Raw genomic sequence first — 23223 nt, forward strand, 5'->3', positions numbered from 1 at the left:
TTTCCCAGCTCTTCTTTTTACAAGAAAAGGCTAAAGCTTAGGGAAGGCAGGTTTTGTGGCTAAGGTGGTGTGGCAGGACAGGAGCTCGGAGATGGGTATATACTGAGTGCAACCTCCAGTGAGGCACAGTCCTCGCCTGCCTTAATTCTCTCACTGGTGAAATAGCAACAAACCTCCTTCATTCAGCCGGAACGCTGCGAACCTAAATTAAACAAGGTTTGCGTGTATTGACAAGAAATGATTGAAGGTGCTGTAAGTGTGTGGGGTAGGAAGAAAACATGTGCTCTTGAGCTCTCTTCTGCTGGGTATGGAGAGGAGGAGAGTCCTTGATAAATCCAATGCATGTATCAACGTATTCCTCAATTCAAAGAGTGTCTGCTAACATCTTTCCCTTGCATGTTAATAATTATTTTTAGGACCTCTGAGGGAAGATGTAAGGCTGCCTTCTGTAATGCTTTATGAGAAACTGCTGCTTCCTCCCTCTCACTTTCTCTGAAGGACCCCATTGGTGTACATTTTAGATTTTGTATTGAATTTCCTGTAGATCTCTCCCGCATCTTTTTATGATAGCTGCCACGCAGGATAGCTCTGCTGATTTTTTCTCCAAGACTAAGTTGGTTCTTCAGATTTTTCTCATAGTCTTTTTATTTTCCCTCTTCCAACAGCCCTTCACTTCCATACCAACGGCTTTGCATCTTTCTCTTTCTTTTCCTGTGTTTGTAAATCACGGTGTCCTCTTGTAGCAGACTTTTTTATTGATTACTCAAAAAAGGTAGTCAAGCTTAATAGCAAAGATGAAATGGGTCTTAAAGTAATGCTACTCCTGCAGCAAGATAAAAAAGAATCCTATGAACAAGAATGAAATTCATCGTAAACAGCAACATCAACACGAAACTCACTGTAAAAGCTGGAGGGAGCCACTGTTCCTGGGAGATGAGAAACCCTTCTGGCTCAGGAGTAAGTTCAGTGGTCTTCCACAGCCCTTCAGAGTCATCCCAGCACGGAAGTGGGTGTTCACACGGAACGGAGTTGGCCTGAATTGCTGGTGTTAAAGCATTAATGAGCTGGCCGTGGAAGTACGAACGGAAAGATGTGAATGTTTAGGGATTTATAAATTCACATAATTTAAGGCAATGAGGGTATGATCTGCTGTGACCTCCTGTATAGCACAGGCCATATGATCTCCTCTAATTAATTGTACTGCCTTGACTACAATAACTCTGACTGAACAAGAGCACAAAATTTAGGCAAGGTTTCATCTTTCATTAAAGTTTTTCAGTTAAGGAACATCTACCCTGTTTTTAAGTTAATAAGAAGAAATTATTCCCCATATTTAAATATGCACCAGTCTAATTTTATCAAGTTTTTATCTGTAGCATCTTGTTATTCACTCGCTTTTTAGATTGAATATAAAGCCTACAGAGGTTTTTGTGGAGATGGTGTGTTTGAAATCTCAGAGCCTTCCTGTTACTAAATTTTCAGAAGAGATGAGAGTCGAACTTCCAGCCGTTTGGTGTCTACAGTCTATAAAACAGAGGGAGCCTCTACCTCTCTAAAATGTCCCTTGTGAAATTCCAGGGCTCTGTATTCATAGAGAACATCTCTGGAGGAAGCAGTGAATTTCCTCATCTGTCTCAAAACCATACAGCACAGACTGAGCAGTTTGAAATTCCTTTATGGATTCTGTACAAGATGCAGGTGGTTTGCTGGGATCATGCAGACAGAAATCCAGTGTGGATTTTTGCCTGTGGGATAGCAGTGACTGCAAAGATCAGAGATATGAAGCTTCTGCTCCTTCTAGGCCTCCCATGGCTCCCCATATTCCCAGACAGACTTGTTTTGCAAGATGCGTCCCCTTCTATTTCAGTATGTCCCTTCTTTCACAGAATTACAGAATTGTCTAGGTTGGAAAAGACCTTGAAGATCATCCAGTCCAACCATTAACCTAACATTGACGGTTCCCAACTACACCAGATCCCTCAGCGCTATGTCGACCCTACTGTTAGACACCTCCAGGGATGGGGACTCCACCACCTCCCTGGGCAGCCCATTCCAACACCTAACAACCTGCTCTGTAAAGAAATGCTTCCTAATATCTAGTCAAAACCTTCCCTGGCGCAGCTCGAGGCCATTACCTCCTGTCCTGTCAGTTATTACTTGGTTAAAGAGACTCCTCCCCAGCTCTCTGCACCCTCCTTTCAGGGAGCTGTAGAGGTTCAGTGGGAAGACCTGTGTTTTACATTCAGTATGTCACTTGGCCCTGACATGGGGTTCCCCTTTGGAAGAGAGATAATTTCTAACTGTGAAGTCTCAGTACTGTTGCAGCTGAAAAAAGGAACATACAGGCAGTCTTAGTGACACTCAGTGCTGTGTTAGCTACAGACCTGCTTAAACACAGTTGTTGCTGGCAAAACTCTTGCGTTTTCCAAGACTCGCCTGGACAAGGATAATTTTTCTGAACACTGCGCTAAAAGCCGGCTATTCAAAGCAATGCCTTGCCTTGGCTGTGCCAGGTAATTTGCCACTGCTGATAACAGTCATGGAGTCTGTGATATCATTTATGATACAGGAGTTTTTATCGCCTTACTCTGGTGGTGAGTTAATGCAGCAGTGAAAAAAAAACCCAAACATTTTTCTTACATCCCTGCCAAGAGCTCATTGGTGGTAAACTGGGGGCCTGGTTTTCCTCAGTGAATATTTTTACATGAGAATGGCTCCTAAAACAGAGGGTCTTACATGAAGCTCCCATCCTTCTGCTCTAAAGGTAACCATATAGTTGAGCACTGTGAGTCCCAGCTGTCGTACACTGCAGTGCTGTGGAAGGCAATGCTGGAGTAATAGCTTTTTGTCAAAACAGAGGAGACACACCCGGGTTTGGGGCTGATTACAAGAGGTCCTCAGGAAGAGAGAGCTGGAGGAGCCCAGCCTAGAGAGTCCGTTGGAAGTAACCCATACCTGTGTGGGCCCTTTGGACACACCGAGGTACCACTTCTGCCACTGCTTATTAGTGAAGAGGGAGGCACTGATGGACGCTCCGTTGGATAGTGTCCCCCCTGACTATCAATATTCTTACTTACAGCCATTCCATGAACAACAAATGGTTGAGTCCGGCAGATAAATGAGGGGTATAGAACTATGCTTACCTCTAAATAGTGAAATGCAACCCCTGTTTTACGTTCAATTATTATAATTGCAGCATAAAAAAAAAAAAAAAAAAAAAAGCAGCATTCATTTCCTAATAAGAGATTACAGATTCCAAATTATGGCATCATGTATGTCAAAACAGGAAGTTTGAGACAGGCAGGCCAAAGTGTGCCGTTGTCTTTACAATTTATATTTACTTGCTGTAGGTTTAGAATAATCCTTCTCTTCCCTCAGGTCTATCAGAGACAGTTTATAAATTGTACAAAATTGATAAAGGCAGAAATAAATAATAATATATAACAACTGCATGAGTGATGAATTATAAAATAGAGAGTGGAAAAGGGAATGAAACCACAATATAGAAGCCAGTTTACAGGGCTGAGTACACAGTCTCAGTTATTTTTCTGGCATTATGACAATGAGGAACATTTATGAGAGTTTGCAAACAGCTTACAACACAAGTCATTTTGTTTCAGGTTATATTTATAGGGCTTAGTTAAGAGTTTTTTAGTATCCATTAAAATCCAATGTTCAGAGGTTTATAGCTCAGCTGTTAAGGTCTTATCCCTAAGGATCAATTGTTTTGCGTTGTTTGGGGAATTATTATTATTATTTATACAATACAGTTTAAATTGCTTAGCCTAATATAAAGATACAGAGCTCAAAAGCTAAGGAGTTCTTGTTGTTTGGGAAAGAAGAGAAGAGATGGTTTTTTATTCTTCATTTTTTGCTTCAAATACTATTTCTACAACTATTTCATTTTACAAATCAATTTAATCTCTCTTCATGTGTGTTTCAGTAGCCATTTTGTTCTCAGAGTTGCTGCAGCCTGTAAAAGAGAACAACCCCTGTGCAGTATTATCGATATTGTATTGCTTCTTCTTTCTGTGTGTTTCTCTAATGTAAAATAAATAATTTTCAGTTGAAATTATATCATTTGCTGTTAGGTCATGCCATTTAGTTGGCAGAAGATGAGATCTATATTGAAAATAGGCATGGTGTGTCTATGGCCTGATCTAAGTCTTAATGCTTTTTTCTTCTTCTTCTTCTTTATTTCTTCTATTTACGAAGACCAAAATTCTCAAGAAAAAATGCTCTATTATCCTGCATGCTTTATAAACACACATAGTGAAAAGTAACCAAATCCTAAGGAACATACAACTTAATAGCCCGAATGGAGGAGAAGTAGAGGGTTGACAGAAGAAGAGACTAAGTGACTTGCCTGAGGTGATACTGATAACCAGTGACAAAGGTGAATCTTCTGAGTCCTAGCCCAAAGCTATCTTTCCTCCTCATGTTGTTTTTCAACCTATAGTGAAGCATTTCTGGTGAGAGGTGAGTCAGGTCCAAAGAGTATTACTGGATCACTACCGGTTAGGTAGATATGGGGGGTTAAGAACCTGACACATAGGGAAAAGGTCAAATAAGATATCTGATAGTTGCATTTCATAAACAACCATAGGAGCATTTGAGATAAATGAACTGTGTACCTTGAGAAAGAATATTTTAAATTCTTAAAACGTACCTAACTGTGGAATTAATACAGTGGCTGTTCTAATTTAAATCCCTTTCCATTGTATCAAGCTTTCTTTGTGGCAGTATTTCCTAGCTTTTTCTTGTTTAATTCTAAATTTTCATGACATTAATTCTATTTAAGTCCTATGCTGTTACCTGAGACAACTTTTTATGACAAACTACTGTATCCATTGCATACAGTGGAGTCCCTGAGGAACCTGTTTGCTGTAGCTGACTATCAATCTCTGATTGAAAACCTGATTGACACCAATAAAAACTTTTTAGTTCTCATTTCCCCATTTAAAATGATCCAAAGAGCTCAATAGCTATCCAAGATCTATAGAATGTTTTAAGCCTGTACATAATTCACCGTCTCAATTACTGTGCTTTTTCAACTTCTAATTTTGGATTATCAGAACTTTTCCATCAGGTCAAGAGAACATTCAGTTACTCTCTTTTTGCCCTTTTTTTCTCGTGTTGCAATCATACAGGACCCCAGGTTCCTTTTGGGCCCTGGAGAAAACATCTTTTCATCCTCTTTGCTTCCTGCCACAGCCCTTTTGGTGGATTATTCTTTTTACTTTTTACTCGGCTGTATGAACCGTAAGCTCTGGACCTTCCAAGATCTGTAATACTCAGTTACATGCAGAAGAAAACAAGTTGTTGCCTCCAACCTATTGATTCTGATTTCAAAGTTAACTCAACCCTCGCTTAGTTTTTTGTCTTGTAATTTCTATTTCTGGCAGTGATGAAGAAAGGAAGAAACTCTTAGACCTCAGACTGTGAATGTAAAGCTGACAGTAAAAAAACATTTAAGAGGAGTTCTCTGTGAGATACGGAGGTCAAAATTTGGCCATCTGGCAGTTAGGAACAGACATGTGTGAAGGCACGCCAGGCACCTGCTGAAAGCAGATCTGCAATAGCAAAGTCTTCAAAGGTTTGCTTGCTGCTTCTCAGCCATTGCATGGTTTTCATTTGTAGCTTCTCTTATCGAGCACAATTTCTAAATGAGGATGGTTGCTTCACTTTAAGGACGTACAAATGACTTGCCCTCACCTGTCAAGCATGATCCTTGTATTTTACCAGGCCCATTATGAACGCAATCTTTCTGTCGAAAATTTGCATACCTCCTTTCTTGAAAAGTAATGACAGCAATTTCTTTCCCTCCGCTCACTTTCTGAGTGTCTCATTTAACAGCACCTGTGAAACCGACAGGCGCAGAGATGAGAAGTGAAAGAGAGCAGTTGATTAAATCATCATCAAGTCGGGCCTCAGAAAGTCAATTCTGCTTCCCGTCTGCAATGATATCCTTTTATCTTAAAGTAATGAGCTATGGCACTTTTGCATCGGGTAATGCGATAAGTTCTATTAGCATGTTCCATTTGCTTCACAAGCAAGGGCAAGTCATTTCAGCAAGCTCATATCACTGCAATCAAAGCAATTGGCTTCACAGGCAGAGAAGAAAGAGTAAAGGCTCAGGGTGATTTTTATGGATCACAACACAGTGGAAAAAATAGATTCTTGTATTATTTTAACCCGTAACATGCTTTGCTTCTTGTCCATCAGGATATTTTGATTTCATTAGACTATAAGTACCTGGAAGACTCAAATTCCAAACTGAACTCTTGAGCTAAGACCAGGAGTTCGGAAAAATAGAAATCTTTTCTTACATAGATACGCTGGCTAATGGAGTATTAGGCACTGACTTTATTAGACTCTGATTAGTTTAAGCCTTTCCTATGGACTTAGTCTACCAGTATAAATACTTATTTTTATTATTATTTACTATTATTTATTTTTTGAACCCTGACAAAGTACTAGCAGTTGAGAGGATGCTAAAAATGACATTACACACTGCAAATTGTCATCATCAGTTGAGGAGATGCTAGAAGTAACATTACATACTGCAAATTCTCTACAGTCAGAAAGGCAGGTAAGGAAGCAGCAAATGTACATGCAGAGTCCCAGAGGCAAAGACATGTAGTCTTTTTTTCATATAGAGTATTGAGAAACTGAGGTAGGGAGTTGATGCTTCTGTTGAAAAAGAAAATTACTTCCTAAAGTGAAGATTCAGTTGTGCATGTGGCCAACAGCTGCTTGTCATCCGGTTAGTCTAGTGGAATTTGGATGCCTGACTTGCAGCAGGCACTTTCTGAAGATGCTGAGCTGAGTAACTCGTGGCATCGTTAGCTTTCTAATGGTACGTCTGGAAAGCCCATTTAATCTTCCACTGACATTGGTGGGAGCATCGTCCTGTTCTTTGGGGATGGCTGGATTGGGCCTTAAGCACTTGTGGGATCATTGAGCAATGACACCATAAGGAAGCCATCGGGAGTGATAACCGGGGGAAAGAAGTTGCACTTTCCAAACTGCAATAACTTACCACTCTCAGCTCAGTTTCCAGAGAGCAAAGGAAAATGTGTTGCTTACAGGGCTGGTTTCTTTTCATCCATCTCTGGGTCTGTGCCTGAAGGTGCTTGAGGATGTCAGTGGCGTTAGGAAGCATTTCTTTCCAGAAGGAGTTGTTGGGCATTGGAGTGGGCTGCCCAGGGAGACGGTGAAGTTCCCATCCCTGGAGGGGTTTAAGAGTAGGGTCGACCTAGTGCTTAGGGATATGGTGTAGTTGGGAACTGTCAGTGTTAGGTCAATGGTTGGACTGGATGATATTCAAGGTCTTTTCCAACCTAGACCATTCTGTGATTCTGTGGTGTGTTTCCCTGGGGTGAAAGCCAGCCCCGGGCAGACAGCCAGGTCAGAGGGCTCGCTCTGTCCCTGGCAGCCCTCCGACAGGCTTTGCAGGTCCTGCTGCCCCTGCTGCCTCCCCAGCCAGGCACAGGAGGCCTCCCAGTCTCTCCCACTCACACACAGCTACTGGTCTTCCAGGGATACCCCTGGGAATACAGGGATTGACATAACAGAATGAAACCTCAAAATAGGACTCATGCTTATCTGTCTTTCTGGAGGGAAATCGCCCTTTGCTTTACAAATAAGCTCCCTGTGGTCTACCAGGAGTATGTATACTACCTACCAGTTGCCAAGGATATATACACGTCCGGTGTAAATATAAGGTGGATCATCTTTATCATCAATAGTAATGTAATCTGGTGTTTTCACTTTAATGCTCAAAATATAATTCTTTCTATCAAGCCGTTGTTTTGTTGATGGTAGAGTGAGAAGGAGCCACTAATTGTGAAATTTTGCAATATAAAACAATCATAAAAGTCCTGGGAGTGAGGAATTAAAAAGAGTTACAGCTGAAAGTGGTTCTGAGTTCTGAATATTTTTCCTGTAAGGGGCCAAGATAACTTTAAATGTCCAAGACTGATACATTTCATCTGAAGTGAAGTAGTTTGGATAAAATGGAATTCAGATTAAAGGTCAACATTGCAATCTTTTGTCCAGACTAAGGTAATTTGTGTAAAATGGGACTTTTCTGTGAATAATCTGTAATTTTAGCTTTTGAGAAAGCAGACCTTAAACTTCTCAGACCATCTCTGTTTCAGAGTCATTCCTTACAGTGAATCACTGTGGATAATGGTGAAGAATTGCTAAGCAGACTGTGATGTTAACCAATTTGCAAGATGCTATATATAAGATTCCTTGGCAAGGAGCTCCATGCTGAATGTTACTTGCAGGGAAAGTCAGAGATAGGAAAGAAAAAAGTGAAATTCTTGCTCTTAGTTTCTTTGTGACTCTGCCTGTCTCCATTTCGTCAATTAGAAAATTGCCCATTTATTCCCTGTCTGTGTCTCCTTTCATCTAGGAGATGTTTTTTCCTCCTTTTTTCTTGGAAGCAAAGGTCTATTTGTATAGCTAAAATACCATCTTTGCCCTTTCCAGGGCTGTCACTTTGTCATTGGTGGATAGCTGGACAAGAATATTGTAAATGTGAGTGTGAACATGGCTGAGGTCTGGGTTTTCCCTCATTTTCTTCAGATTTCTTTTCAGCAGACAGATGAGTAGAATCACTTTGTTCAGCGCTGGCATTTCAGCAGCACTGACTCCTTTGGTGGCAATGATAAATGGATCCAAGATATGAAATAGCTGTTCCAGCAAAGTCCATTGAGCAGAATAGAGAACAATGCCCTCCTCAATGTCATTGTACATGATATATTCAATGATTGCCACTTTTTGCACAAGAATGTGTTCAATCAGCAAGGTGCATAGAAATCCACAGTGTTGCTTCAGTCTGAATGAGCTGGTGAGGTGGCACAGACCTTTACTCAGCTTGATTTGGGACCAGACTCTGTCGAGCTATTAAAATGGGCTCAAATTACAGCTGTAACCTCATAGTGCGTCTGATTTTTGAAATGTGGCATCGGGATCAGTCTCATTCTGCGGGTCCTGTGGGAGATGTGCTGTGTACTTTAACTTGCATTCTCTTTGGCTGGGGCAGGGAATTTAGGAGGTACAACTAATCTTTAACCCAATCCTCCATTTTCCTTTTCTTCTACAAAACATAGCAGCGATTAAACCTCAAATGAGAACTGGAAAGTTCTTCCACTTCCCACTGCAGTTATGTGTGTGCATACTCCGGATTGCAGAGGATGCATCTTATGCTTTCAAAACACAGATTGATAACAGTAATTTAGAAGGTTGAAGCTGAGGCAGAAAGAAGAGCACTTTTTTTTTTTTTTTTAATTGGCATGAAGATCTTCCAAATTTGTATGTTCCCTCCTCACCTGGGGTTGATTCTAGGAATAACTATTTGAATTTTGACTGCAGCACAGATATGAAAATGCAAGTTTGTGGGATACTGCTTCTGATTAGCACTTCTTGAGCATGAAGCTGCAGAAACACTGCAAAAGGAAGCTTGAACGCTTGACGTGTGTGGCAAGTGACGTGGCAGCTGGTAGTCTGTACAGTTTAGTTATTAAAGGTATTTGAACAGTTTAAGTGATAACTATGGCCACTTTGAGCAAGTCATTGTCAGTTGGGTCTCATTATTTCCCCTGGTTATATAGAAATTAGGAGCAACCTTAACGTTTCCATATGTCTCCTCAGAATTTCATCTGTGGAGCTAATTGTGAGCAAGCTTTATATGTCCCTTCTTTGGATTTGGTTTGTGGTGCTGTAGCTCCTTTGGGAAAACCATTAAGAGTCCCTTCTGCCCAGAAAAAGCTTTCAAAAGCATAAAATATCCATTTTGAAGAATCCTTCTTCTGAGGGGCCCATCAGGCTCTGGTTTGAAAAGACCTCACAGCATTTTGTGCCATGCTCATTTGAAAACTTGGCCGTACATGGGAGCTGTGGGTGCTCAGCAGTTTTGCTAATCTGACTTTCATTTCAGTGCCTGAATGAGAGCTAAGGGCTGGCTGGGTGGGTGGGTTTTTGATAATGTAGTCCAGCTTTTAGAAACTGGGCTCTTCTCAAGCCTGGCCCCAGGTGACTGTAATCTGTCATGACTTGTGTTCAGTGTGGAGACAGCAAGTGCCTTGAGCCTGAGAATCAGAGAAAGAAGCCTCTGTTTGTTCAGGTGTAAAATGTCTGCAGCCTCCTTGTCCTGATTTGTCATATTATCACTCACAGCTTCCAGTGAAGCTAGTGGCAGTTATCCAAAATCAGGTCATGCTATCTCTGAATTATATTTTGGATTCCCAGTTATTTTCAGAATATTCTGATGCAGTGTGTGCACAGAGCCATGATTTCCTGAAACAAGACATAGGAGAACACTGAAAAACTATCTTTTTTGTAATAGGCACAAAATACTGAAATTCAGCCCAAAGCAGAAGGCCAGTACAAATCATATGCATCACTTCAATTCCAAAACAGTCTGGTGCGCTGAGAACCACAAAGCACTTAAATCATTTTACTTTTTTTCTATGGCCTTGGGAGGTAGAGAAATGCTAGAGGAATTGAGGAATTGAGCAAGACTGAAGTCTTCAAATTGACCAGTAATTCTGAATAATCAACTTCACGGTTGTCAGCTTTGGTTTCCAAAACCTGTTCTCCAGAAATGGTTAGCAGTAAGCCTACAGAAGATGGAAACACCTTGTGCTTTAGCACCTCTGGGAAGAAAATGCATCCAAAAATGCAAATGAGCATATCAGAGCAAGGGCCACTGGGGAATGTGTGTACAAGTGCAATGCTTGGAGTGCCTGAACAGCAGTCTCAGTCATGGGAAGAACATACAGTTGCTCCAATTCAATTTCCAGACTGAGCAGTGAACCTCTTCTTGCTTCTGCAAGTCTTTTTGGTGTTAGCCCTGCACATAAATTGTTTGATTCTTTCCATGAACCAGAGGAAATCCATGTGTTTAATCCTCAGGGAAAATTCAGCTTAACGTAGATGTGCAAAATGTACACGTGCAATGTGTATGCCTACACACACACATACGTACTGCATGTAAATATAACCCCAGTGCAGTACATAAAGCCCTTTCCTCCTGGCCTTCCTTTTTTTCTTTCATACAGCTTGTCCATAAAATTCTGCTATTGGAACGGGACAGCGCTGCTGGATGGTGGGTCTCCTTCCCTCGTGCCCCACCAACAAAACCTCTTTATGAGTGAAATAGATGCCTTGTGTGTGCAGGACTCCTGGCATTTTACAAAGTGTATCTGGAGCCAGGCTAGGCAAACGTTAGGAGCTGTTTGCTGAGTGCATTTATTGCCTTTGCATAATTTATGAGCTGGAGGGGTTTGACCATCATTCGTCTCTGCCAGAGGCTGGCACTGAGGGCTCTGGAGGATGGAGCTGTAAATTGGATGGTGTGCTCCTGCTGAGCTCACAGCAAAGTCCTCGGGTCAGTATGGGAATTTAATACCAGGAATGGAACTGTTTTCTCAGAGTGCCATGTGGGCCTCTGTGCAGCAGAGGCTTTTTTGGCAGCCACAGTGACTGGCCAAATCGCGAAGCTGTCAGTCACTGGGCATGTTGTGAAGGGAGCCTGAGCATTTTTAATCGGCTTGGCATCCGTGCTGCTTCCATAATGGACACCAGTAGGTCTCAGTCCTTCGCCATATGCTTAACTCTGGAGACAAGGTGCTTCTGGGTATAGCAGTAATTATTTGATGTGGAATTAAGCGGACCTTGAAATTAGAACTGGACTGTCGGAAAGCAGGAGGCTTAACACTTTGATGGAAATAACTTCCCACCGACATCGTTCTGTGCACTTTCTCTGCAGATTCACTCGGATGCGGGTAACTGTTTTGCTGGCATATTCAGATGTCACTGCTGGCAAGTACTCTTCTCCCCAAGTACCTCCACACTGCAGAAAACACAAAACCCTGAGCTCTTTCCAAGCTTATGAGTCGGGAAAAAACTTAATCTGTAGCGCAGGAGATTCCTTAAACCAGACAAAAAAATGGTTAGGGAAGGAGAGGCTGCAAAATAGTGTGACCACAGCTGGGTCACAGGATACAGGCACATGTGCCCCAGCAGTAGGAGCCTCTGAACCATGCTGCTAAAAAGGAATCATTCTTGCCTGCTTATATATCCACTTTTTAGCCCCTTCCTTTCTCCTTTTGGATCCAGGTATTATAGTCAGGACTTGGAGTTTGTCTGGAGGGTGGGCAAGGGACACAAATAAATAGAGCAAATGGTTGTGAGCTCCCTGTTTTGGAACATGTAAGATGTGTCAGAATGCATCCATGCCTATAGAGCACGTGGTGCAGGGACCCTGGAACCGCTGGGCCCCCCTGGCTGTAACCTAGCAGTGGAAGAAAGCGCTGTAGCCCCAAAGTTGAACTTTTCCAACAACTGTAAAATGGAAATCTTTGTGACATGCTGTGATTACAACGGGTGAAAATCCATGTGAATGTTTGCTTTTTTGTAAATGTAGGGCCTTGCTTTGCAAACATACTTAACTATGCTCACCCTTATACCACAATCTCATACATCTTGTCACACTGAAGTCAAAATGCATAATATTTACGGGGTAAGGGTACGAATACTTTATATAAATACCTTACTGTTCTAGAAACATGCAGTTTTCCTTCCTTCCATTCTCCGCACTAAGTTGATCATGGCATGAAGGTTTCAAAATTCAAGCTAAAAAACTGTCTCATATCTCAGTGTTCCCTCTCATTTGTTTGTTACCAGGATATTTAGGTGCAACTAGTGTTACATAAATCATTTCAGTTATTAAATACATTTCACTTCCATTTCTATCTGAAATTATCTGAAAGCAGATTCTAATTTTATCTAATCTTCACTGTATTTAAAATTATGTGGAAAATACTTAGAAATAGTTCTTAGCTTTAATTTGTTAGTACGTAGCTCACCACACTGTACCAGTGATGATGAGGAAGAAGCCAGTGAAAAAGAAAAGTTATAATTAAAGAACACACAGAAGATGACTTGATTTGTGCAAATCACATACATAGATTTGTGGGTGTATTTGGCTATGTCTATGCAGATCCCACTGTATAGTTAACCTTTGGAATTCACAAAGTGTAACTAATTTCAAAGCAATTTGGTTGAAAATACTCAAAGCCACATTAAATGGCATACAAATGCATGAAGGGCTTAACTGACAGCTGTTACAACATAGCACAGTCAGCTGGTCCTCGATTTAGGAGAGCCTGGTTCTCCTGTTTGGTGATCTTATGCTTTCCTTTGAAACATCTGCCATTAGATCTGCAGAGCTATGAGTTCATCCTTGAATGATACAGACAATTCACTCCCCTAGAATCTAAAATTGTAATTTAAAGAAAAAAAAAAAAACAACAAACAAAACACCACAGGAGGAGGTGTTTTCCTCATTCTTCTGCTGTAGAGGTAGCCAAGTGTGACCACTCCATAGTTACCCAGAATATTAGGTGGGATGAATCAGATCTGTGTCTGAGAGAAGTGGCTGCGTGCAAGTGAGTTGCGTGGCCCTTACAGTCCTATTTCCAGCACAGCTTTTGTACTTCGAGCAAATGTAAACGTGTTTGGGGTTTCTGATGCTTATCTGTACTGAAGCTTGATTCATGTAGTCCTGCTGTATTTCTATAGTAGTAAAAGTTATTGAAAAAATGAGCAATGGCACTTGATAAATATCAAGACCCGCTAGTGTTACTGTTCAGCATTTTATGGTGTTATGTTTCCTGTGATATCTGGGCTACTCTTGAATTACAGAGAATCTTAATGAATAAATTAATTTGACATGTTCTCCTTTCCGGTGTGATCTCTGAAGTCTTTAGTTCAGCAGTGGTAAGCAAAGACACAGGGTGAACCCTCCAAGTAGCCCTGGAAAATGGCAGCCTTGCAAACGCTTCTCTTCTGGGGCAGGCAAACATAAGCCACTTCCATACCCGCCTATCTGAGGGGCCTTTGTGTTGGCAAGGACTGTGAAAAATTCTGTCAATCAAAAAAACCCAAAACAGCCCTCTAATACTGTTTTTCTTCTTCCCTGATCCAGCTTTGGAGTCTAAATGTGCTCATGGACCTTCAGGTCCTGTGCATGTGAATTAAACTAACAGAGGACATTGCAAAAGGCTTTTGTGGCTTTCAGTGCGATTTTTTTTCATAATTGAAATGTACAAATGTATTGTCTTCAACAACGGCATGGGGGGAAAATTCCTGCCCATACAGTAACTGAGCTTTTTCCTAGAGGTACCAGATTTGATGCTGTGGGGTTTAGGAGTGTTTCAGTTATCTTGTTCATAGAAATCTTTCCTTTTTTAGCTCTAGCAAGTTTCTCTTACCTGTTTTTTTTTTTCTCTTTATTTTTCAGTGTGACAGTGACAGTGATCAAGAAGAAAAGGTAAGAAAGGAAATCAGTATGGGAGTAAAAATAATTTGTTGTATTTGTTGGATTAACTTATTCCTCTTATTCTGTTATTTATTCAGAGTTTCTTTTTGGATTGATCTAAAGTATCTCTATATAAGGAAAAGACTTTGTTTAATTTAATTTGGAATAGGCCTCCAAGGAAGGAGAATTCTAATGAATATTTTTGGAGGCTACACAATTAATCTTTAAGAATATTGAAGCCATGGTTTGTGTGGGTTGTTTATGAACACCAGTCTCACTACCAACCCTCTCTATGGCTACATTTTCCCTTGGGAAGTTCTAACAGCAACCGAATGTTTGTAAGCCTCACATTTGCACTTTTCAACAGTTATTTAACCACTATTATTGCCTTGTTTGCTTCTCTGCAGGCAAGGGTCTTCAAACTTAAACTGAAATGTTATGGTTGAGATATATATATCCATTCGTTTAGAAAAAACTTTTGAGAACTGTACATTAAGTCAAGTGACACAACTTGCTGATAATTATCTCAATAACTTTGGGTTTCTAAGTGGAAAAAGAGAAGAATGTCATGCTGAAAAAGTCAGGCACTGATCTCTAATGCTGTTTATTGTTTAGAAGACTAATGAAGAACTAGTGTTCACACTGATGCACATTCTTATGTTGTAAACAGACTAACATTTACCGTCTTGGCAAAAATGAAATAATCATCGCAGCAAAACTGGTCTAATTTCTTTATTTCCAGGTTGGATTTTGTGATTTTCATTTGCATGTTGAACCTTAAGGGATGTTTTGATAATGTAATCACTTTTGCCTCCTCTTTCACTGGATAAATTGGCTGATGGAAGTTGGGGGAGGGTAAAGTAATGTCAGAAAATATCGTTCATGTAATGACATTGAATTGTTTAGAGTTTCGTGAGTAGTTCTGTTAACTAGCTCCAAGTCCAGCCAAGAAGAGGGATGACCATGCTGGTATGCAGCTTATACAACAGAAAAGAGTAAATATGTTGTAAAATCTACAAGGAAGCAATGAATACCGAAATCTCTTTTCATGAATTTAATCAGTTTTCTACAGCATTTGTGTAGCAGGAAGCAAAGGAAATTTTCAAACCATTCTGTATATAACCGCCAAAGCTTTGCCCTTCAGCTCTTTCACTAATTTCCCAAGTAGAGATTTTTTTCCTCATGTTTCTTAATAATTTGCTAACTATGTTAAAGAACCACTGTTTACTTTGAACTGCAGTGATTTCCCTTTCATAAGGGAACTAATCACTGGAGTTAATCAGTGTGACAACAGAAAGGGGAGGTTTTGTTGGGTTTTTGCACAGAATATTAACCTGCACTTTTAGATATGAATTTTTAATGCATTACCATTACATTCCATCCTGTGAAGTGATTATTCATTTTCAGGATGTTCCTTATGCGGTGGAAGATGATAAACTGAATTTCAGCTCCTATGTTTATGGCACCCAAAACTAGAAGTGTAATTTCCTGCCACTACTGCATTTGCAGAGCTAAACCTCTGCCAGTTTCACAGTATTTTTTCTCTTACAGCAGTCCTGTATAAAATGGCAGAGAGGCAGCTTTTTGGGGCTAGTGGTGGTTTGCTGGTTCAGGATAGTTTCCGCAACACAATACAAGAGAGCCTCAAGATTATACCTCAGACAGAGTATCCCAGTACTTGTGCGGGAAGGATTCAAAATCCAGATGTGTTTTTCATCTGTGTGATCTCTATTTTGTCTTCCCTCCTAATGAAGTGAGATTAAGTGCGGATTCAAATATCCCTAATAGTTTAGTGCTTTTCAAATCTCAGAAACAGACCCAGGTTTGAGCTTTATAGCTCAGGCCCAATTCTAAAAGATGACAGCTAACCCTGGCATATTTATTCAGCCTGTGCTGGCAGCCTAGGCAAAGATCTAAAGGCCTTGTTCTGCTGTTAATTTGAATTCAGCATATGTAGCCTGTTATAAAATGCGAGACATCATCATTTGAGCAGGTCAAGCATATTCAGATGAAGACAAATGGTGCTTATTTGATTTTCTTAAAATCAGGAAATGAAAAAAGTGCTCTCTGGAGAAATCATGTTCTGCCTGACTTAGATGATAGACCAAGGCATGTACCCCAGATAAGAACAGGCGCTCGTCTTGCGGTTTTTATCTCTGAAGGACGGTCGGGACTGTCAGCTCGCTGACATGTGCATTATCCATGTCATTTTAAACAAAGTGACCTGTAGAAAAGTGCACTCTGCCGTGACATGATAATGGGCTGTTGGATGACAGGTAAAGTACACACTATAAAGGAGGCTGTGCGTTATTCCTTTGTTTAACTGACAAGCAGAAACTTCTTTTCTTCAGACAGGCAGGATCTTTTAGATCTCTTTCAATAGGACCCAGAAGATTTTTGAATTCCTGCTTTAAATAAAATAACATTTTTAGGACCAAAAATTCCTATGAGGAAATCGCGCTAGGAGAAGCGAAGATACCAACCCTCTGTGCAGGAGGTTGATCATTTCATTAATAAGGCTCAACATCCTCAGATTTCATTAATAACCATAGGAGCTGAGGGTACTCAGCAGGATTAGAAGTTTTAAGATCCTTGACCCACATGTCTTATATCATGATGAGGGTATTAGCCTCCAGCTGTGGAGCTGTTCTAGAAGCAAATTGTCAAATTGCTCTTGGTCGGTCCTTGGCCAAAGTAGTGAGGATTGAGGAGTTCTCCTCCTCCCACCAGAAACATCTTTGCCTGAAATGTTTCTGGGAAGGGGAGATCTACTTTTCATTAGGACTGTCTCTTGCAGATTTTGGTATCCTGATGTATACAGAGTGTATGGTATATTGCTGCAGGTGAATTCTGTACCTGCTGTTTGGAAAATGGAAAGGAAACAATCTTGCTTCATTGAAGATTTCTGAGGGCAAACTGACACTGATCCTTCAGTGTGCCTGGGAAGGAAGAGGTGCATGAGAGGTAGGAGTAATGCAAGACAGATACATATTTCTACTAAAATAAATAAGATCTGGAATCCAGAAAGATAGATCAGTGTGTTTGAATAAAAAATGGCAGGTCAGTATGATGAAAGGTGTGTGACAGAATGAAGTGGATGAAAGACGAGTTGGTTCAAGCATGACTGGATGGGCCACGGTGAAGTAGGAGAACACAGGAAGGAGCAGGACCTGGGAATCTGAGGAGTAGATGAATAGTGAGTGGTGACAGAGTAGGAAAAGTAATGTCTCCTAGGCTGTTAGAATTATTTTTTTCCCCCACTTGAATATGTATCTATCTGGCTGCGTAAATCATTGTTGATATCTGATCTCTATTAGGCGATGGCTGTGCCTCCAATCCATCTTGCCTAGCCTTTAATTGGGAGCCGACAGACAGAGTCACTTTCTGTCTATGTCTGCCCTCAAATGAGACATTTCTCCAGAGGTTTCTCTGGAAGAAGAAACAAGGATATTTAATTGAAAAATGATGCAGCCTCTGCATAACAGTACTATAGCTAAGGCTGTGTCAGCATCTCAATTTTAAATGACATGTTTCGGGTGGATAATTTATCTATTTATATAGATTCATGCTCCTTCATTCCAATTTGGCACAGTACTGGACTGGAGCATTCAAAGTAGGCATTTCATTCTCCTGTTGCTAAAATACCTGAAGAGATAGCAAGTGTGTCTGTGGAGGGACAGTATATTTGGAAGACTTGCGTCAGAATATGAAGCAGTAATTCTTAGAGAGATGTCATTTTCCATCCTGGGATCCTTTCAGCAAATGCCACTGGGATTTCTTACTGAATCAGAAAAAAGTATGGATCCCGGGGGAACTCACATTTTCTCCATTAAAAAGTCTGTCAGTCTTACTCTTTGAGCAGGTCTCCAGAGCTGATAATCTAAAATTAGGGCAAGCTATTGCACTGCTGACAAATTTTAAGTGCAACTATGTTGTCCCTGATATGTAGATACAATCTTCAAAATTGTACCCATGGTAATTAATACAATATTAAAAACATAAGTGCAAAGACATAGTTCATCTTCTGAAAATTAAAGGAAATTCTGTTTTGAGAAGACATTCAAACAGCTTTGATAAAGAAGACAAGTACTAAAGATGAGGTAAGGAGCAAGGTCCTTTTTTATTCACTATATCTACCGTTTCCTCTCACCACTCTGTTTAATTAGACTGATTTTAAAAATAAGACTCAATCTGAGGCACTTTAGTGATTTTTCACTTCTTAGGAAAATATTTCATTGATCAAGGGGGATTGCTTTGCAGTATACACAGAGTTGTTACTTACACCTGATTCAAGAGAAGAGGCCTACTTCTTGCTTGAATTTTGTCCAACTTTGATAGGACGTAGAACTTAAAAAACCTGCTGCAATTGATGACTTAATTCTTTGTATATCTTAGTAGTACCCAATCAGTCCTCTCTTGATGAAGCTCATAATTCTCATTAAAATGTGTTTTCCTCACTGGCAGGGCGCAGCAGCATCTGCTGGTTATGGGTGCAGCCAAAGCACTGTTGAGTGTTCCTGTTGAAACGGACTTTGCTTTGGGTGGACTTTGTGTAGGATGCAAAGGGAGGAAAGAGGTCGGTCACACTGCTGGCTAAATTTGCGAAGTGTTGGCATGTGGTCAGAGGGGAAGATAACAAGGCTTACCCTGGCTTGGGAGGGGATTTGAATGGGTGGGTGTTGTGCTTACTTAAGAAGCCTGTGCTGGTGGGAGTGTGTTGCTTGTGAGACTTCACTGAAAATCCATTGAAAGCACCATGGGAGCAGAAGAATGGTATTTCTTGCATTGGAATGTTTTCAGTGATAATGCTAATATATTTGATTGTATATAAACCAGCTACGAACCATAAAATTATGGCATGGAAAATACATAAATCCCTCTGGTACGCTCAGATAAAAGGAATGGTTATTTGTGTGTATCTATACACAGACAAAAGCATTTACAACTGCACCCTGAGTGTAGTTCTGAAGTGCGTTTGGACAATTATTTTGTGTATGGCCTTTGGAGAGAGATTTTGGAGTAGTATTTTGGCAGATGTGCGTCGCTCAGTTTAGTATATAGACTGTATTTCAGTGTTTGGTAGTTAAATATCCACACATACAAGTGTTCATGTATTTGTGTGTGTGTACATTTGTGTATAGTTCGCTTTACAATCTGCTTTTTGCTATGTTAAAAAAAAAACCCACAAGTTTCAGCCTAGCTTGACAAACTCCACTGGTTTAGGTAATTCTAAATGCTCTGATATATTTATTAGAAGAGAAGCTTGGGATGGGCCTACTTAAATTATGCCTTTCCGTACCACTGAACAAACGCAAAATTCGTTGGTCATGAACTTCAGAAGTCATTTCCTCACTGCCTCCCAGATCTGAAGTGTCCTGCGTAGTTGTGTCTCTGCCGAATGAAGAGCGCATCATTTTCAGCTGTGCTGGTCCACATGTCAGTGCTATTCTGTTGTTCCCTTTCCTCCGAAGCATATGCAGGGCACAGCAAATTGTCTTTTTCTTTGGAAACAGAAAGAACCCAAAGCAACCTCACTGTGCTAGGAAACATAAGTCCAAGGTAAATAGCTGCTTTGCAGAGGGCTGAGTTCTGTATGTTCTAAGTAAAAGGTCTATCATAAATGGATTAAATGGTGGTGAAGTCTCTGTATGCCATCTTAAATATTACGGAGCACTACATTTATAGATGGGTGCAATTCACTCTCATGTGGGCAGTTGCATTAGGCTGGGTTTTTTTAGTAGGATGCTTGTAAAGAAAACTGGATTGGGGACATTTTTTTCCCTTGCTGAGGGAAGGAAGAGTTTGGGTAGCACTTGAAAGAAAAATGTCCACCTGGATGGTGCCAGGGCTATAGCAGATAGATAGCTGGTAGCCAGCTAAACTTTTATATGGTCACCATTGTGACCATACAGTAATGTCTGTACTCTTCTTACTGTCTAAAAACTCAACCAGCTCAACCAGGGTTTCAGGTTGGTGCTTATGCACTGCTGGAGTATAAATAATAAATGATAATTTTCCTGGTCTGAAGAAATTTCGTTCATAGAGGGAACTCTCAGCATTTATTGAGCTAATGAAAGAAGGGTGTGTCTTCACAGTTAATTTTCTCATCCCGTTCTCTACACTCTTCAACTCTAGATGCAGGTAGACTGGCGTGATTTCTAGAGGAAAACTTCAACATATCGAGTGTATCATCTCCAGTCTAGTAAGAGAGCCTGAGAAATTATTATGTAGCCTCAAGTTGTGTGAGATGTTCCCCGGCACTGTCAGCCAGGGGAGAGCACTGGCAAGGGAGCTTCCATGGGGCTGCAAGGTCCTGAGGTTCAGGAAGGGGGCACTGACTGCAACAAGGGACAGACTTCTATGGGGAGACCCAGGAGGGGTTCGTGGCGGGAGCATTCTCTCCCAAGACTGGACCTCCGTGGGGTTTTGAGTGGCAGGTTATGGCTGGTAGAAAAAGGCTGAGTGGCTGCTCTCACCCTGAGCAGTGGCACACTGCACTTCTGGAAGGGCAAAAGGATTATTTACAAGTATAAGAGGGAGGTGAATTCTTGAAAAAACTCCTTGGATGGTGGATACCAACATGTTTAGCAAACAAGGCTGCATGGGGAAACGGTGGCTGAGAACCCAATTTTAAACAATTACTTCAGGTCATGGGATACTAGTATCTTACTGTTTGGCATATATTTATTTTGGCTAAGGATAGGATTAGAGAAATAGTTTCTCAGTATTATTCCTAAATCTGTTTCTGCAAAGCCAGGATGTTTCCCATCAGTGCGATTTATACTGCATATTTGTACAGGTGCTGTCTTTTTAACTCTGGAAAATGCAGCACCTTAAACTTGCCCCGAGGGTGAAAGATCACCAAGACTTTATATGCTAGCAACGCTCAGGCAATCATGAAGTATTTCTTACTGTTTAAGGCCCATTAGGAGGAAAGATAAGGATCCTTTTTATTCATTTGATGTGCCACATAGAGGGTCCCTACAGCTAGAGTGGTAATAAAATTGGAGCCAAGCATGTTCGTTGTAAAAGATTATGCATTTGCCACTAAGGGGAGCGAACATGTTGTTTACAGGCATGGGTACGTGCTCTCCGGGCTGGCTGTGCCACGGTGCTTTCAGCCCATGATTTGTCCTGTCCTTTATCATCTTTGTCACTCGGCAGCATGTTGTCATAGGTAACGTATCACTCCTTACTCCCCCTACCCTCTCCCCCTTCCTCCGCCCAGCTCCCCTTTCCTTTTTTTTGTACCCATTTCGTGTAGAAAATTTGTATTTACTTTGGGAGTGTAATTTGTTCCTCATGGATAATGTGACCCTTAGCGGAGCTGGATCATGGGTTAGTTGAAGTGATATTTTCCGCTAATGGTAGTCGTACATCATTGCTGTCAGCTCGGGTTAGGAGGCAAGCACATTACAGCTCCATTTTACCTCTGCAGGCATCTGGGATTATTTGCCATAACTGAGTATGACATGACCGCACTACAGAGTGCATTAAAATTTTACTAGCTTCTCAGGCAAGTTCCTTGGCTCCAGCCTGCCTTCAGGCAGGCGTAATGATGGATACCTCTAAGGTCCTGACTTCCTGCACCAAGGATACTCAATGTCAATGGCCCAAACAGGTTTTGCTCTCCCCGGGGCTTTAGACCATCTTCTGGCAGTTGAGTAAACAGTCAAGAATTGAAACACAGGGAGGCTGGCACAGATGCCCCCGAACGCTCTTCCTAGGGTATGCGGGGCTTCGAAAGGTCAGCTGCTGCCACATCAGGACCTTAAAATGCTGCTCAACCATCAGGTTTTGAAAAGTATCTCTTGCAAGCTTATGTGGATAAGAATAAAATCATTGTATGAAAAATAAAATTAATAGCATAAAAAATATCCAGGATTGTGGAATGATACGTATTAAATGTGTGTCTGTGTAACAGGCATGTACCATGATGCATAGCCAACACGTAATACGCAAACACACCAAATGTTGATGTTGTATTTTTATGTTCATGTTGCACTCTACCCATATATGTGGTATGCAAGTTCATATTGTACAACCGTAGCAGTGCCTATGTGTATTCGTTATTTTAAATGTTTGCTATTTTTGAATAAGCAATTACTGTTCTCATACAGGATCTTAGAATATCAGCTATAGCTTATATACATGTATATTATTTTTCAGAATGTGTTTTCATGCATACACATGCATACTATGAAAATAACATACTTTATTTTCATTGAACATATCTGTTTATATAGATGTACATTATTTGCAACATATCTGTTTATATATATTGACATTCAAAATTACAGGTATAGCTATACAGAGAAATATGTATTAAGGAAATTTAGGGGAGAGATTAAATTGAATATAGTAGTGGTTTTAAATGCTTCTTGAAAAAGTGTAATATATACTCCAAGATAATTTTATTGCAGCCTCCTAGTGGTTTTATAAATATCTACAGTACATGTGTACGCTGCCCACAAGCTTTCCTCCCCACAGCAGCACTAATACCTATAATACTTTCAGGCAAAAGGTACATAATTATGTAGGGTATTTCTGTAAGGCAGGTAGGTGTTGTGTGTATTTGAAATCCTAGAAGTTGTTTTTTTCTGTCTTCATTCTTATTATGTGAGAATTAGCAGATGGAGGAACAGTGAAAAAAACTTGGGTTTGTTTGTTTAGCTTTTTTTGTTTTGTCTTTTGAAGTCTTTAATTGCATTTATATTTACAGTGAGGTGAGAAAAGCGATAGGGCTTATCAACTCATACACTTCTCAGCAGAAGATTGTCTAGGTTCAAAGTATCCCTGAATGCCCATCTTCCCATGTCAGTTCGTGCCATCTGAGGTGCACTCGGCTTTTTGTGTTGTTTCATCTAGGACAGAGTTTTGAGATGCAA

At 40.6% G+C, this 23223-nt stretch overlaps 1 protein-coding gene across 1 annotated transcript in view; it reads left to right on the forward strand.

The window, feature by feature from the left end:
* Positions 1 to 23223, forward strand: part of AUTS2 (AUTS2, activator of transcription and developmental regulator) — a 577537-nt gene that overhangs the window by 322312 nt on the left and 232002 nt on the right. The window contains exon 5 of the mRNA XM_026861870.1: positions 14318 to 14347. Within this exon, the coding sequence (XP_026717671.1) occupies positions 14318 to 14347 (30 nt within the window). The remainder of the gene's footprint in view (positions 1 to 14317; positions 14348 to 23223) is intronic.

This window comes from Athene cunicularia (genome assembly GCF_003259725.1).
Source record: "Athene cunicularia isolate RWA chromosome 19 unlocalized genomic scaffold, athCun1 chr19_part1, whole genome shotgun sequence".
Lineage (NCBI taxonomy): Eukaryota > Metazoa > Chordata > Aves > Strigiformes > Strigidae > Athene > Athene cunicularia.